The 17,918-nt window shown below is 34.0% G+C and overlaps 1 protein-coding gene across 3 annotated transcripts in view; it reads left to right on the forward strand.

Moving 5' to 3' along the window:
* The window catches only part of LOC129225842 (uncharacterized), a 93,079-nt gene that overhangs the window by 10,577 nt on the left and 64,584 nt on the right, over window positions 1-17,918 (forward strand). For 2 of the 3 annotated variants that reach the window (XM_054860361.1, XM_054860363.1), the window contains exon 2: window positions 15,968-16,599. In XM_054860361.1, the coding sequence (XP_054716336.1) occupies window positions 15,968-16,599 (632 nt within the window). Of the gene's footprint in view, window positions 1-11,146; window positions 11,433-15,967; window positions 16,600-17,918 lie in introns of those variants that run through there. The other variant, XM_054860364.1, reaches the window with a different exon arrangement.

Below are 17,918 nucleotides of genomic sequence, written 5' to 3' on the forward strand. Positions count from 1 at the left end.
GTGATGAAGAAGAAGGCAATGACGACATTTTAAATAATGATAATGAAGTTTTACCGGGCGATACTGCAGGCGAAGTTGAAGTCCAGATAAAAAAAAGTTCAATTGTTCCAAATCCCGTAATAAAAAAACTAAAAAACGAAAAACAGAAGATTGGCGGTGGACAAAACAGGAACCAATTGATAAGTATCAACCAAAAAATGAAGAACAGGTCCCCATTGAAGCTGTAAGACACACTCTAGAAGGTAAAGCTAGTGTTGATATTTTTAATCTTTTTTTTTGATTCCGATGTTTTATCGCATCTTGTAGAACAAACAAATTTGTATGCCCAGCAAAAACGATGGAATGACAATGCTGTTGTGACTCTGGGTTCAACCTATGGTAAAATTGAGCCTGTCAAAAACGTTTCTCGCTATTCCAGACACCAGAAGAAGAAGATTTCTGTTCCTCAACCTTGTATAATTGAGCAATAAAACATGAAAATTGAGGGGGGGGGGTGTTTATTTGTGTGACAATTTAGTTTCAAATTACAGAATTAGAGTCCGAGGGAAAAAATGGTGGTGGCCAATATTCTCCAATTATATTGGTGTTGCATTAACCAATGCTTGGAAACTTTCAAGACTATCGAAAGAAGAAAATAGAAAGTCACTATTGGATTTTAGGCGAGAGGTTGCACTTCATCTTTTACAGACCCCTTATAATAGTGACATGAAAAAGAAAAGTCCAGCTACACTTGACACTTGACACCCTCAGAGACCACCCGCACCTACCAATTACTTGGTTTATCGGTTTTAAATGCTCAGATAAATCTGAGCAAGTGGGTCTCTGAGGAACTTTATTTAATTACATAAAAATACAGGAAAAATACATTGTTATCTGTTACAATTTTGATTTGCTTTTGACAAAAATTTTGGTAATTTAACATTATTATATGTAATAAAGTAGACAAAACCAATGCATAAAAGCTTTACAATGATAAATTAAACATAAACAGCATTAGAGAGTTGTTGCGTTACAGATGATAACGTGTTAAAGTGTAGAAAAAACTCTGAATTTAAACGGTATTAACTATTGAAGAAAGAAAAAATATGTGTATTAATCAACGCCTTGAAACATGAAGCCTTCATTAGACAATAGACTGAAAATTGAGTTAAGTTTGATGCGGATATGATGTTGTGAACAGGCAATTAATATGTTTTTATTGAGTGATAGTCCAGTTGCATACTTAAGGAAAAAGACCCTCCGTGGGAAATTTCGTGAGGAAATTGTAAGACCAATTCTAATACATTCCTTATGACCTATATAACTATGCCTCACCGGGTGTTTTGCTTGAACTTGTGTCAGATGGCCTGTGTGACATCATTAATCCAAGATGGCGGCTGCACTAGATATTGATGAAAATCTTCCAATTTTAACTGATTTTAGGGGCATATTATGATGTTTTTTCAACTTATCTTACATATTTAATATTTTAATACTATTATATTTCAAATTTGAAAACTAATTGCCAATTTAAAATAAGTTATTCATTTAGTTTTTTTTTCTTTCTTTTTTTTAAATGCAAATTTTTAGTAACCAATAACAGTTAAAAAATATTTTGGAAAGCTTGTCGATAAAATCAAATTTATTATTCCAAAAAAACTGCAAAATAATTTGCATACACGCGTTTCGGGGTTATAAGACGCATTTTTTTTTCAATGCAGAAACAAATTACAACTTCCGTTACTTAATATTAGATATAATGATAATTTTATTTATGTACTCAAGTAATGAATGATTGATTTCATTATTTAAACTCTGATTTTGATTCAAAATATAGATTTAAAGGTAAACAGTTTTTACTTAAAGATCTTCATCTGAAGCGTTATCAATATCGCTTTGTTGGCTATGATTTTCACATAAGTCCTCATTATCTTCAGACACAAAGTTCAGTGCGTGAAATATTTTGAGATTTGTATTTACATGAAACAATGCATTTTCCCTTTACGCAGCTGCATCGAACCAGTTTAAAAATGGACTCAGAAGCACAAAAAAGTGTACACATAACTGAAACATAGAAGTTGTCTTTCTCTTCCCATCCGAAGTCTGACGGTGATGTTAAATTCGGGTGCTGCTGAGATCAGCAAGATGCCGTTCCAATACCTGATAATGCGCTCTTAAAATGTAAGGGGACAAAGATGCTCTTGCAGGAGGCAAATTTTCATTTTGAGTCTCCTGCTTGGAAAACATGAACCAAAGAAATTCTCCAATATCAGAAATCTTTGTCAGCGGCAAATATACAAAACAAATAAAGCCTTCTTTCAATAACAATTTTATCATTTGTAACGAATTCTTCAGTTGACCCCCAGATGAGTCAGAGCGTCGAGAGTATCTTTGTCAGCCATCTTATAAATTTTCCAAAAAGAAGGTTTTCCCTTCTAAGCAAGTGAGCTTGTTATATTACTTCCTAACAGAGCATAGAGTCATAACATTCCTCTTGTTTTATCTAGTCCTAATGCGATCATAATGCTGGTCATTCTTCGGTTGCTACCTACCCCAGTCAAAGATGTGCATGGACAGTGAAATGATTTTAACCAGAACAATGCTAGCAAAAATACATCGGTGTCAGGCGAATATAGTATATGAGTACTGGTTGCTCTTTCTCTTAGAAGCATGAAGATAGTCCAGTACTATTTTAACACCCGCCTTTCAATGACTGCTTTGCAGTACAGTCACATCAACTTTTAATGATGATTTAGCTTCATTTCTCCAGCTTACGATTAGGTTTTTTTTTCAATGCTGCGTGCGTATATTAATGCTTTATTTACCTGATAAGCTGTTAAGTTATCCTTTGTTTTTACATGAGAAAGTAGGGTCTTCATGTGTACGTTTTTAATATTAGTACAATAGGTTATTTTGAACTCAGTGGCTGTTAATGTACTTCTTTTTTCCACATGGCAGATTGGCAGATTTTAGCGAGTTTCAATGTATGTGTCAAACACAAAGTGTGTTTCATCATAATTTAAAAGAATTTCCTTGATTTTATTATTAAATTCTGCAGCTAAATCATTACATGTTTTCACTTGCTTTTTTTCTTCTGTGATTGTAGCTGCGCCATTCCATTAAGAACAGCAACATTGTATGATTCTGTGTTCATTTGCTTCGATATGCTTAAGTCTTTCATGGGGTTCGGCAAAGAATCTTCGATGCTGCTGTCTACTTTTTCTAAGCCACATTCTTCTAAAACCTTCATTAACTTTGATTTGTTTTATGACAATTTTATCTACCCATCCAGATTAAACGTAGACTGTGGAACAGCCTAAAATTCATATAATGTTTTTAAATCAATATCTGCTCGACTCCTTGATACAACTAGCAGAAGTTTAAATAATGATCGGCTTTTAACTGTAGAACAGTGTCAGCTATATTTGTTGCAACTTTCTTCGTGCTATTTTTACATAGATTTAGCTTTTCTTTTCTCATTGTGGCCCAGAAATTCGTGTTTTCAGTTTTAATTCTCAATTAGTTTTAATTGCCTTAAATACATCTGTTTGTATGGCTTCATTATGTTCAGACTTTGTTGTGTTAATAAGTTCACTTCCTTCATATATTATAGGGCTTGTTGATACTCTGATGGCACTATATATACATTGCACATCTTCATGTATAGTCGCTTTCCTCTTGAACCTGTCAAATGATAATGTTTACTCTTTAACGCTAAACTATTTTTTTTTCCTATTGAGTTATGTATTTACTATTCCACCAATTACTTTCATACTCTTTTTCTCTTGCTCCAAAGCTTCGTCTGACTCTAAAGCACAAAACGGTACAAAAGACTTTTTAACAGCCCAATTGCCTTCCATGAATTCATTCCGAAGATTTTGTTGCTTTACTTTAAGACGCTTCATATTAGTCAAGTACCATGATATCACACTTGCATAATTTGTTAAATTCAAAGCAAAGAAATGGGGAACGGAACCTTCGAATGAAGAAATGTGTAATTCCCAATTTCCTGATCTAACAGACCGTATAAAAGTAACATTGTATCCATCATATGCATGTATAACAAAGCAAGTTTAAATGTTGGTCTTCCTATTGATTCTGTGTCTTCAAATATTTAATTTTTTCATGTATTTTAGAATCTAGTAATACTGCACTATATTCGAGGAAAGTTCTTTTGTTTCATCATACTTTTTTTCTTAAAAGCAATTTTTGCACCCTTCTTTGCATTGAAATTTCATTTCTTCATTGTGTATATAAAAAGCATCGAGGTAAAATTAAAATAGTGCAACCCTTAATGTAGAATGCTTCTGTAGCCCGTTTAACACACTTTCCTGCAAGAATTTTTGACACTACAGATTCACTGTATAACTCAGCCAAATTGTCGTCAAGACCTGTACAAGTTTTTGTTTGACAGGGCAAGTTTTAAAACTGGTTTTTATAATCCAATATCCAATATCAATCCCTGTTGATAAATTTTCCCCTAAAATATGTTTAGTTACATGTACCAGTTTCTGCATGAACGTAAGCTACGTTGATGAAATGAAACGAGCATTCTAAAAAATGCAAGAAAAGCTCCTAAGGCGTAATTATACAGGTTATAAGGAATTCTGTTAAACGATTATACAGTTGAAGCTTGTTAAAACGAACTCAAATGGACTTGAAAAGTGAATTTGTCTCTACTGTAGCTCGTTTTATTTGAAAAAAATAGTTTAAGTGTAAGTACAGTAGGACGGAGATCGCAAATATAGTTCGCTTTAGCAGTAATTCGTTATAAGCGTGTCTGAATTAACGAGGTTCGATTGTACTAATGTTTAATGATTTTATCCTGAAAATTAACAGTATTTTTTAATTGCAAAAACTAAGCCGAGGTACTTTTAAACTAGCTTATTCTGAATGCCAAACTCAAAAATGAAGACTTTAGAATTTTTTTTTTAAATGAGTTAACAAACAAATAAATTAAGTATTTTACTTTCAACTTATAATAAGAAAAGTAATAGAATATTAGTCAAGCAAATTCACCAGAAAATTATCACAAAATACCCAAAAATTGAGTCATAACTGCAAAAACTCGTTACAGCCGCCATCTTGGATTGATGACGTCATACAGGCCGTCTGACACAAATTCAAGCAAAACACCCGGTGAGGCATAGTTACACAGGCCATAAGGAACATAATAGAATTGGTCTCACAATTTCCTCACGAAATTTCCCACGGAATGTAGTATGCCCCCCTACTATGAAAGACTATGATTACGTCTGATATGCAAATGCGATGTTAGTGGACAGAAAAAAATGTAATGTTCCGGAGAACCTAATTCGCCGCAAGAGCAATTAGCAGAATCAGAAAGGTTAAATCTGTGAAGATATTGTGGGAATGGTCCATGGCCAGAAAAGAAAATTGTCTCAAACCTACTTTTAATGCGGGGAGAAAAACGAACGGTGGGGAAGAATTCGAAGACTCTACGTCCAGTATCCGCTTCATTCCACCTAAATTGCCAGTCATCTAATGTTTGTTTTTTAATGTATGAAATTAGTGAAGATTTTGGAAGAAGAATAGATGAAGAAGGAAACTGCGGGTCGTCAGCTGCAGTTCTTGCTAAGCGATCAGCCAGATCGTTGCCGACGTCCCCAGAATGCCCTTTTACCCAATGAATTGAGACAGAAGAATTACCTAATAATGACTGTTGAATATCAGATACTGATTTATTCCGTTGAAGAGGATTTTTAATTGCTAAGAGAGAAGACTGACTATCCGAAAAAATTTGAATGGAATCAGCGTTAAGTGAATCCGAGAACTTTAATGCTTGATGAATAGCAAATAATTCAGCTTGAAAAATACTATTATCGGGATGAAGTCGGATACTCCAAGACGATGAAAGAGTTTCGCCCTCAAAATAAGCATATGCTGATGCTGTACCGGTGGAAGTGCGAGAACCATCTGTGTATAAGCGATGAAAAGAAAGATTTGTAGAATTGGAATTTATTGAGATTGGATATTCTTTGATTTGTAAATGTGAATTGGAAAACCATTTAGGTGCAGGAGTTTCAAAATCTGAAGGTGAATAAGTAGTTCCATCTAGAATAATCTTTGCTGATTCTATTCCCATTTTCCAAATCCATACTTTTTCCCTTACTGTTAGTTCTATTGGAGGAATACCAGTCAAGGTTTGCAAAGCGGTGTGCGAGCAAGTTCTGTATGCTCCGGTTATAGTGAGAAGTGCCCTGCGTTGAAGAGTTAGTAATTGCTTTTCTAATTTAACTGGTAAACATCTACCCCACAATCCTGCTGCATAAAGTATTGTACTTTCAAAAATTTGAGTGTAAATCAGTCTTCTTTCTGCCATTCGAATCCCCCAGTTTCTACCTGCTAGGCGTTGCAGACAGCTTTGCTTATAGAAAGTTTTGTGCTTAATCCAATCTATGTGGGCATTCCACGTTAGATATTGATTAAAATGTAGGCCAAGATACTTTAAAACTTTTGTTCGTTTAATAAACTTGTCACCCAGATGTAAAATGGGGGGACGAACCAGATTGCGAGGAACTTTAAAAGGAAGAGCCATAGTTTTGCTTTCGGAAGCTTTGAGATTATGTTCTAGGAGCCAATTATGGAAGATTTTGAGAGAAAAATTGGCATTAGCTTGAAGAAGTTCCCTAGTGCGTCCGTAGACTAAAAGGAGAAAGTCATCAGCGAAGGCTTGCACCTTAGTGTGTTCCGGCCATGGAGCTGATAACAGCGAGGCTGCCACTAAATTCCATAGCTCAGGACCGCTACAAGAACCCTGTGGACAACCTTTTGTTTGTGGAATTTTAAGAAAACCATTTGTGGAATTTATGAAAATGAACCTATTTGAGAGAAAGCTAGAAAAAAGATTATAAATTGATGATTCACAGTTAGTTTGAAGCAGATAGAATAAAATTTTGGCCCAGGGCAGGTTGTCGAATGCTGATACAATATCAACTGATATTGCAACCATTAATTCCCCGGAACGAATACCATTTTGAATGTTAGAGTAAAAATTAGCTAAAGCATGTTCAGTGGATCTTCTTGGTACAAAACCATACTGATCTGGATGATGATATCCGTTAAGGGTTAAATAACTTTGGAGCCGAAAAAGCATGACTTTCTCCAAGACTTTCGAGATAGTGGGTAATAGTATAATAGGGCGAAAAGAAGATAATTCTTTTGGGTCTTTTCCATCTTTAAGGAACAAAATGAGTACGCCTTCTTTGAATAAAGTTGGAAAATGACCTAGATTATAACAGGTGTTAAATAAATTGCTAATAAAATATGGAAAAGTCTCATGAAAGGTAGTCCAAATAATTCCGTCAAGTCCATCTTTACCCGGCGCTTTCTTTTTGGGAATAATTTTAAATGCATAATCAATTTCTTGTATTGTGAAGGGAGTTGATAATCCATGTGAAATATTTCTATGATTATTTATTGGGATAGCTGAAGAATCTTGAGAGGCTGGATAAAAATGATTTAAAAGATCTTGAAGAAAAGAGTTTTCTGTCTCATATTGAGGGAATCTTTCTTGCATCTGAACAGGAGTAAAATATTTGCCGAAAGCTATTTCGTATGGTTTCCCAAAAGATTTATTGCTGTTTGTGCAGAAATTTTGCCAAGATTTTCTTTTGGAAAGACGGATTTCTTTTTTATATTTTGCTAATATTTTTTTATAAATATTTTTATAGTAAATGAGCATATTTGGGTCATTGCAGTGTTGAAATCTTCTTCTTGCTGCTCTAGTTTGATTTTTTAGTTGAGAAAGGCCTTCGTGCCACCATGTTGCTGGACTTGCGATTGTAAAATATTTCTTTTTAAAAGAGTCATTTGCACATTCTTGTATTATTTGTACTAAAGTAGATACGTAACTATCAAGTTCAGTGGTATTCTGAATTGTTGGTAAGATTGGAATTATTGGTGGTATTTTTTGTTTTAAGCATCTTCTAAATTTAGTTGTGTTGTATGAAGTTTTATACCTAATGAAGCGAGATTTTGAAAAAGCAGCTTGGATTTCAACTATTATATATTTATGATCACTTAGAGAAACTTCTTGACTTATTGACCATAAGATAGGGAGGCGAAAGTTTCTTCCGAACGTTAAATCAGGCCAACCTTTTCCATGTGGAGTCTCAAAAGTCGGAGGAAAATTTCTATTGTTGAATATGTCCAAGTTATGGGTTGCTATGAAATCTAATAATAATTCACCTCTTGATTCGTTATGTGGATACCCCCAAGATCTTGATCTAGCATTAAAGTCACCTGAAAGAATTAAAGGTGTTGGAGAAGTTGAAGTCAAGAAATCATCAAGTTCAATCAGAAGTTCTTCAAGAGGTTCCAAAGGAGAGCAATAAGCGGAAATTAAAATTATAGTAGAGTTATTTAGTGAAATTTTTGCTGAAACAAAATCGTAAGAAACAAATGTTACATACGGAGTAATTTGATTAGTTGCAAAGACAATCGCTGCCCTGCCACTATTGGAAAGAATACTTCCCCAAGATAATGGGATACCCGAAATTTTTGAATTGTGCAAATATGGCTCTTGGACCAGAAAAATATGAATTTTTTCTTCATTTGCGAACATAGTTAAATTGGAAGTAGGTGCATATGCTCTTTGTAAATTGATTTGAACCAATTTAATTGATGTTTGAGTTGTAGTGTTAAGAAGCGTTGAAGGAACATGAGAAAATGATGTAAAATCTCTAAAAGTCAAAGGGTTAGAGGAACAATTTGATATCTCACTAGACATAGCAAATATTTTTACGATAGAGAACAACAGCCCTTTGGTAACAAGGGCAATCAGTGGAAGAAGGTGGGTGTTCAATATTGTTATTAGTTTTGTTCCTCTTATTATAAATATGGCAGTTAATACAGCTAGCGTTGTGTGAATCACAATCGTTTACATTATGGGATTCTGAGCAAAATCCACAGTATATGCCCTCTAAAAAGCATTTTGAGGCAATATGGCCATAACCTTGGCACTTGTAACAACGTTTTATTCCAATAAATTCTTTTAAAGAATGAACTCTCCACGAAATGTTGATTTTTGGAGATGACATTATAATATTAAATGCTTGAGGAGTGACTTCTAAGACCCAATTCTCCCTATTTCTTTTTCCACTAAGTTTAAATGAGAATTGAAAATCATCTTCCGTTTCTAGACCATAAGTACGCGAAAAGGCTAAGGCAATTTCCTGCCATTCAGAATCTTTGGACAAATCATAAATGATTATTTTAGGTTTGCGTTTTGATGGAATACGTACTGTAATTTCTTGAGAAAGTTTTGGATGTTCCACGATTTTTTGCTTTAGAAAATTCAAATCACGAATCGACGGAACATCAATGGCAAGTCCTCCTTTACCAATAAACCTGACTCGATTGATAGAAATTCCATCTTTTGAGGGGTTGTAGCTGGATTCTAAAGTATTTCTCAAATCAGTAGATCGTGGGTTTTGTTTCGTACTCGCAGGATATAATAGCAGTGTGTGTTCTTCTACGTGAGTTACCTGTGCGTAGCTTGGCTTTTGCATCGGGACTGTAATATCGTGATTCAGATTAGAATGCACATTAGTGTGTTCAAGTATAGGGAAATCAGTTTTAGAACGTGGGAATGATCTTGGATCTTGATTCCCTTCTGGTTCTGTTTGCACTGAAACTGGAGAGTTCAACAGAGGTTCGATATTATCATTCAATCCTACTCGAGACTTTTCTTGTTCATGAAGCCTTTTTTCTATTAATTCAACAACTAAGAGGGATGTTTTCTGTAGCTCTTGGCTCATAAAAAACCTATTTCTCCGGTCTTTTCCAGTTATTAATTCTCTTAGAAACTGGATTAAATCGTCGTTAGGACTATCGGGCGACAGATAATTCTCAGTAGGACGGCAATCTTTGTGAAAGTATTCTGAAAATGGACCAATCAAATCGTTAGCATTCTGTGATTCCAGGACCTCTATCACTTGGTCCGATGAAGTAATTGACGAAAAGCTAGTATTTCTAAGATTATACCTCTTTGTTGGAGTATTCATAATTTTAGCTTTGCCATTCACTTTTCCCAAAGATTGAGGTACTGATTCAATATCTGAAATAACTTGCCCTGGATCAAGAGGAGTTTTGACGCGATTATTTTCATCCATTATTAGCACTAGTTATTATAAATCGAGTATAAATTGTGTTATTTACTGGTTAAGCCTAATATCAATTAACAGTTATTTATTATTATTGTTTTTTGAAATATTGTTGTAAAATAAAATGGCAGCGAAAATTAGTCATAACACTTAGCACTGGTCACGTGGTATTAAAAGTAATAACTATGCCAAGTAAAATATTTTAACAATGTAACTAGTTCAGAAATTGGCGTTTGAAATACCGAGAGCTAAATCACTCTAGACTTATTATAAAGCAACAGTATCGCCAACAATATGGCGTTCTAAAGATATTTAAATTGAAGTTCAAAACCAAACGCTGAGTTTTTAACGGAGAAACAAGTTTAATAAATGAAAATATATATAATTTTTACTCCTTTACTCCGTGAGGGTCCAAGAGCGTTGAAGGCGATGATCGGGAATCACTGAAAGGAGAAATGCATCTTGAGATGAAATCAGTGATGGCGCAATCGTTTACCAAAGTTGACAACATTTCTTTTTGATGTAAGATGTTTCCCGATTTCCCTTGGGTTGTCCAGTAATTCTTCGTATCTTCAAAAAGCTACAGTTCAGGCTCCCTTTAATGCAATTCGTTTGATGATTTGCTGAAAAGAGACGATTATATGGCTTCTTTGATGCTCCAATGCTTATGAAGCGACACTACTATGTCATTTTCGTATTGATAAATTAGCAAAAATCTAGAACTTGAATTGGTTAATTGAGCTAGGCATATGAACACTCAAATTAAAGCTCTAATTAAGCACTTTAAGAGGAAAAAATAACCAGCTCTCTAGTTGGATTATTTCCGGCTTTGTGGTAAAATGAAGTCGGAGCAATACATTGAGCGTCCAACACATACGGATTCAAAATGGCGTCCCTAAGTCCAGCTACAGGACGGCCAAGCAAATTCAGCTTACTAATGCCTGTATCTGGGGGACATTTTATCGTAAGGTCGACAGACAATAAAAGACTACACTGCAAGAATTGCCACAGCCAAACTATTTATCTCTGCAATGTGTGTAAGGTTGCACTTCATCACGATTGCAGCGAAGCTTTTCATGTGTAACTATAAAAAATCGATGTTTCCTCAAAATTTAAATTTTCTAAAATGCATTTATGTGCTTATTTTATATAAATTTCAGTTTCTTCTAAAGTGCTCGGCATGGTTAAGAACCATAACTAAGATTATAAAAATTTCCTGTGTATAAAAAGCATTGAAACTGCTGAAGAATTTCTGATAAAACTACTTAGCATTAATACTCCTTTTCTGCTGACGTTGTGTCAATGCAACACCCTATATTTGTAAAAGTAAGTGCATTTTTGTTCTTTTTTAACCATATTACTATTATATTGGTTAAAAATGATAACTTTTATGATTTTTATCCAAAAAAAAATAACGATTTCGAGTTTCGGCGGTTAATGGGTTAACTTTAATTAAGTTATAGCAACTGTCAACAAAGTTTTGTTGCCTAACATTTCTTAAGTAATCACTTTCAAATAAAAATAGTAATATATTTTTTATCTCAATCTCAGTCATATAATAGTAAAAGGAATGTATGAATCGCTTGAGCAAGTCGGGGAAACTTCTGAGGGTGCTTGGTAAATTCAAATAACTGTTGGCTTGGCCCCAAAGTGCAAATCGAAAAGATCCGATAAAATATAAATATTTTTTTTTTAAACCTAAAGACTTTATCTAAGAAAGCTTGGTTATCACTAAACAGTTCAAAATAAAATCAGTACATGATTTCTTGGTTACAACACAACGCTCAATAATTGTAGTTAATCCTAAAATTTTCTTATTAAGGTTAAATCTAAAACTGCCAATAAAACTAAAATTAAAAATTGAGCCAAGAAATGTAGCTAAGGTAAAAACTATTCGTACAAAGCTGTATACTGCCACATTTTGGGCCAAATTTGCTCCAGACGTGCATGTACCCGACCTCTCCCCCCAATATAGTGCAATATTTTCGTTTAAATTTTTAAGATGAAATTTAAGATTTAGGGGGATATTATTGGGGAAATGTTTCAGAATTAAAGTATTTCTCTATTTGTAAACTCTGAGATTAAGTTGAGGTGGTACCCAACGGATGGGTGTGACCCAGGAGGGGGGAGGACCGCCCCCTAGCACAAATTTTTTTGACTAAACAAAAAAAAAAAAAACCTCAAGTTGCAACTTTCAAAAATTTAAAGCACAGGATTGGATCAACATTTGTTAGTTAAACACTAAAGGGGAGCAAATAATTCCTATTCATTTTTTTAAATAGGATTTTTAAGTAATCTCATTTTAGAAATCGCAACTATTGGATAATTTGATTTTCCGATTGAATTTCCAACGTTGTATACATCTTATGTTTACAATAAAATACAACAGAAAAATTTCATAAAAAGGAATTAATATTTCAATCTCTGTTTAGGGGTTCCCCCCCCCTCCCTCCTTTCCATTAGGAAGGGGGATTTGTAAAAAAAATAAAAATAAAAAAGCCGGAGTTGGAGTCGGACGTTTCATAATCCATGAGTCGGGAGTCTGCACTTTTTCTTCCGCATCCGCAGCCCTGAATACAGTTCCAAAAATTCACCCCCACAAAAAATAAGTTCTTTCTTTTGCATGATTGTGTTATTACATTCCCTTTAATAAATTCTGAATATAAAGCTTGAATTCAGAAACAATGTTTCCAACAGGCTTGTTATTTAATCATTTTCTGGTTGGGGGAGGGGGGACGGGACAATTGACCCCCTCTTGATTGCTTGAATGACAGAACTGCACCCTAGAGTGGGTCAAAAATTACTTTTTTATTCAAATCAATTTCTAGTAGAGCGGAAAACTTGCGCATTAGCATCTTGATATTGAGAAAAATAATTTAAAAAATTATAAAATAACTTTGAAATCGCGCAAGAGCCCTCAAGTTCAGAAAAAAAAAGAAAAAATCGGCAATTTTTAAAGACTTATATTTTTCTTCAAAAAATAATTTACTTCATTTCTAAACAACTTCTTCACTACAAAATATATTTTGTAGTTACCGAAATGTATAGAAAAAACTTAGGTGCACATTGTCCATCATTTGAATTCGAGCAGAAAGCCTTAAAATACCATTTTTAAAGTTACATTATTTAAAAAATTCTTAAGCTGTCCTAATACTATACAAATATACTGTTAAACATCCCTTTTAATGTTTTACATACATTTCTCTTATACCCGCTTGTTTTATCTATGGCTGATTAGCTAGAATTGTGCAGTTCGTTTTTGTTACAGTTTAATAATAGTATAATTTAAAAATGCCTTATTAAAACCACTAAAGGCGACATCTGGTGAGCTGTAAAGTAGGTAAATGAATTAAGTTCTATAGGGAAAAGAAGGAACATTTTTTTTCATTTCAAAAGTTCACAAAAAATATTATTGATTTCTCAAAACAAAAGTATCCCCATGATTGAATAGTCAGATTTTTTCAGATTTAAGGAAAAATGATCTCTATACTTTATGCAATTTTTATAAAATGTCTTCAATGTTCACATGTGACCCTATAGGGGGTACATGTGAACAAGCTCAGGGCACATATGAACATGATAGAAAATGCAGTACAAACATCATATTTCAACAAAAAACTCTTTAGTATGAATTACATTGAAGGGTAACTGTGTCAGTTAAAATTGTAATATAGCTTTTAATAAAAAAATATTTTTTTTACGAACTGTATAACTCTGCTCACTGTCAAATTTTGAAGTCTCGTTGCATAATCTAATCACTGTATCGACAAAAAAAAAAAAAAAAAAGAAACAACTAATCAACTCAGGACTCTCCACGTGCAAGATCGTCATTTCAAATTTTCCCGAGGAAGCAGGGGGGTCAAAGGGTGCAAATTCAATGGAAATTTCAATTGGAAACAGCCAAATCACACACACCCAAATGTAAGCACATTTATTTCTCAAAGCTGTGGTGAGTGTGTTATCAAATATTCGAGTTGTGGCAGGACATTGGCTTTCAAAGAATATTAAACATCTGTTTCAATGCTTTACTTATTTTTCCATAATGTTTAAGTGACGGAGGACTCACCACATGTAGGAAACAATAAGTCGAGTTCTCTCCCACCTCCAACACCTACCCGATTTGTGTGTAATTTTTCTGTAGAAGGAAATTTCACTTTTTCGTTGAAATTTCCATACCCAGAACACAGAAAATTTTCAACAAGTAATCCAGTATTAGCTGTTAAAAATATCCCTGATCTCTCAGTTATTCCCAATGGTTAATTGTGCTAACTGGGTGTTAGAACTTCATGTTTCCCAAATTAGTCCAACAAGCAATACAATACTGGAAAATTATAGCTGGAAAAATTATAGCTCCTGTTTGGTTTGGTATTAAGATGCATTACACCGTGAAAGACGGTCCGAAGCTTGTACTTAAGGTCATACAAGCAACAAGATATTTTTTGAACAACATTAAAAGAAATCCTTGATCCCTTCATTTATAGAAACTCCTTCTTTTATCATCCAGAGAATATGATGTGGTGATTATATTGGACTACACACAGCGTAGTCGAGAATTAGGCTACAGGAGAATACTGAAAGTCTGAAATGAGCTAACAGTAGTACTTCATGTTAGATTCTTCAAGCTTTCATCAATTAATTTTCAAGCCGCAGATTATCCTGAACTTATTAATTGACTCTAGTGTAAGCTGATACCACTACCATTGTTGTCAAATATGGCAATAGAAAACTTTGAACTTCATTGAAAGTCAAAGCCCTGCCATAGCTTGGATATTTGATATTGAATATTTGATGTTGGTTGATTGGGTAGGGTGGAATTGGACTCGACTTGCTGCCACCGCCATCTGATTAGGTCCGTCATTTAGAGGGTTGGGGGAGGGGGGTCCATTGCCCCCCACCACAGCTTTGAGAAATAAATATGTATTTACAGTCGGGTAGGCATGATTTTTGCTGTTTTTCATTGAAACTTCCATTGAATTTGCATCCTCTGACCCCCCCCCCCCCCTCCCGAAAAAATTTGAAATTACGTTCGTGCACATGGTGAGTCCCGAGTGATTTCAGCATAAAAAAAAGTATCTAAAACATTAAAATGGATGTTTAATAGTATATTTTTATAACTTTTTATTAGCTTAAAATTTTTTGAAATAATAAAACTCTTTTACTTTAAAAATGGTATTTTAAGGCTTTAATGCACAAATTCAAATGATCGACAATGTGCCCCCTAAGTTTTTTTCTATACATTTCAGAAACTATAAAGTGGTTTTTTACACCATTAGAAATGAAGTATATTATTTTTTGAAAAATATATATGTAGTTTAAAATTGCCGATTTTTTTTTATTTATTTTTTTCAATTTTCTCTCAACTTGAGGACTTTTGCTCGATTTCAAATTTTTAAAAAGAATTATAAATTATTTTCTCCATTATTAGGATGCTAATGCGCAAGTTTTCCGCTCTATTAGAAATTGATTAGAAAACAAAGTGTTTTTCGACCCACCCTACTGCACCCCCTTTACATTTTGAGCTGGATACGCCCTTTCCTGTGCGTGAATACATTTGCTGCTGTGCATATATTTTTCCTCTGGATGTGTTAATTAAAATCAATACTAGGCGTTGATCATCTTCAAAATATGTGGATAAATTGTTGAAATAATTTCATGTCTTGCTTTCATACATGATTAAATTAGCAAAATGCATTATCTTTTAAAAAATTTATCTACCAACTGTAATTGTTTTTTATGTCTCCAAAAGAATTTGGTTTTTGTAAGATTTATATTTAATATTTTTATATTACTATGCCCATAACAAGTAAAGTTTTTATTATTTGATTCATGTAGAATTGTAATTTTACCCTCTTTTTTTGTAGGTCAGTTTCGTATGATACATGCCGAAGAGTGGAGTCAGATCATGTGCTTGTTTTATTCAAATCAGTTCGAACCACCAACATTGTTGAGATAAATTTTAACAACGTATGCCACACTAATGTATCTGTTTTAGTGTCAGCAATAGTGAAGTGCAAGCAATTGATTACATTATCAATCATTAATTGTGGCATATCAATTATCAATGTTGTTAGAGTTTTGCAAGAATGTAAAAAAATTGAAAATTTTTCATGGGATGCTCATGTGCCTACCAACATGGAAAAGGCGAGGGATTGCGTCACAGGGTTTCATGCCCCTCAACTGAAAAATGTGTTTCTGTCACTAAATATAATATCCAGAAATATAGAGATACATTATGTTCAATGGTTTTTGAATGTAATGTTAAATTTATCTCCTACGGATGTTAATATGTATCTCAACTATTCCAGTGTGCCTATCTTCCGTCCAGTTCGCTTGTGTAAATCATTTCAGCTCAATTTGCCATCAAAGGTTAAGCCTGTCTCTTTTTTTTCTGATTTATATTCAACCAATATTTGTATGGAGCATTATAAATCTGTTCTGCGTTCCATCATGAGGAGTTCTTTTGGTTGTTCGCTGCGTTTCGAGTCAATAGTTGGTGAGTATTATTACTGTTTCGAATAACTTTGTCAATATTTTTTCTTAAACGGCGAAATCCTGTTACAACAAATACCATATACTCGCTACGGTGAGCCGAAAATGCACTTTTACACAAACTTTCGAAATCGATGAGGCTTGGGGGCGGAAAAGTTGTGTATTGGGTTGCTCAATAACCATGTAAAATTTTTTGAAATCGAACAATATCTTCAGGTGGCACCGGCGCCTTAAAAATTTGAAATTTTGACTAAAACAGACCTTTTTCATCTAAAAACACGATTTTTTGCATTTTCGAAAAAGATTACGCTCTAGTGCGGAAAGTTGTGTATTGGGTTGCTCAGTAAACATGTAAAATTTTTTTGAAATCGAACAATATCTTCAGGTGGCGCCGGTGCCTTAAAAATTTGAAATTTTGACTAAAACAGACCTTTTTTTTCTAAAAACACGATTTTTTACATTTTTGAAATAGATTACGCTCTAGTGTGGAAAAGTTGTGTATTTGGTTGCTCAGTAAACATGTAAAATTTTTTTGAAATCGAACAATATCTTCAGGTGGCGCCGGCGCCTTAAAATCGGAGATTTTATTCAAAACAGACATATATTTTCATGAAAAGAGAATTCCTTATCAGTTTTCTATTTCACCCCCCTTCTTCTACTAAATGAAATGCTCTCGCACCTGCAGTCCACATGACAGTCAGTGTGATAATATGCAACACAGTTATCGTTTAGTTCAGTCTAGTACAGAAGCAATCAACTAATAAGCTTACTTTATGTCGTTTGGTCATCAAAGAGCAGTCTCTTTAGATATTTAAATGTCATTAACTAGTTAGTTATAGTTATACTTTTGTCACAATGGCCGGTTGTCATTCAACTAGAAAAGTTACAGATTGCTTTGTTTTTGGTTTGCCAGAAGAGCTGAAACCTAACGTCTTACCAACTTACAGTCAAGTTATGAAATTTTACTTCCTTATAAGAGAACAAGTGAAATCTTCAAATCACGGCAAAGATCCAGCTTTTACTGACATTGCCAATGTTGTTGCTGAGAGGGTAGCTGATTTGTGGAAGAAGTCCTCGATTCCTACTATTTCTCATTGCAGAATTGTGCGCATCCTTAAATCATATCATGCTAAGTATAAAAATATCCTGAAAAGTAAAAACAAGTCTACGGAATCCTATAGGAACAAAGTAAAGGAATTTTTGGAAGACGCCGAGAAAACTCTCTTTGACATTGCCACATGCAAATGTCATTCCTTTAAAGCATGCTCCTGTGAAAAGGATAGAAAAGTGCCACATTTAGAACAACCATTTTTGATTGATCAA

Source organism: Uloborus diversus, chromosome 7 (genome assembly GCF_026930045.1).
Source record: "Uloborus diversus isolate 005 chromosome 7, Udiv.v.3.1, whole genome shotgun sequence".
In the NCBI taxonomy this organism is placed as follows: domain Eukaryota; kingdom Metazoa; phylum Arthropoda; class Arachnida; order Araneae; family Uloboridae; genus Uloborus; species Uloborus diversus.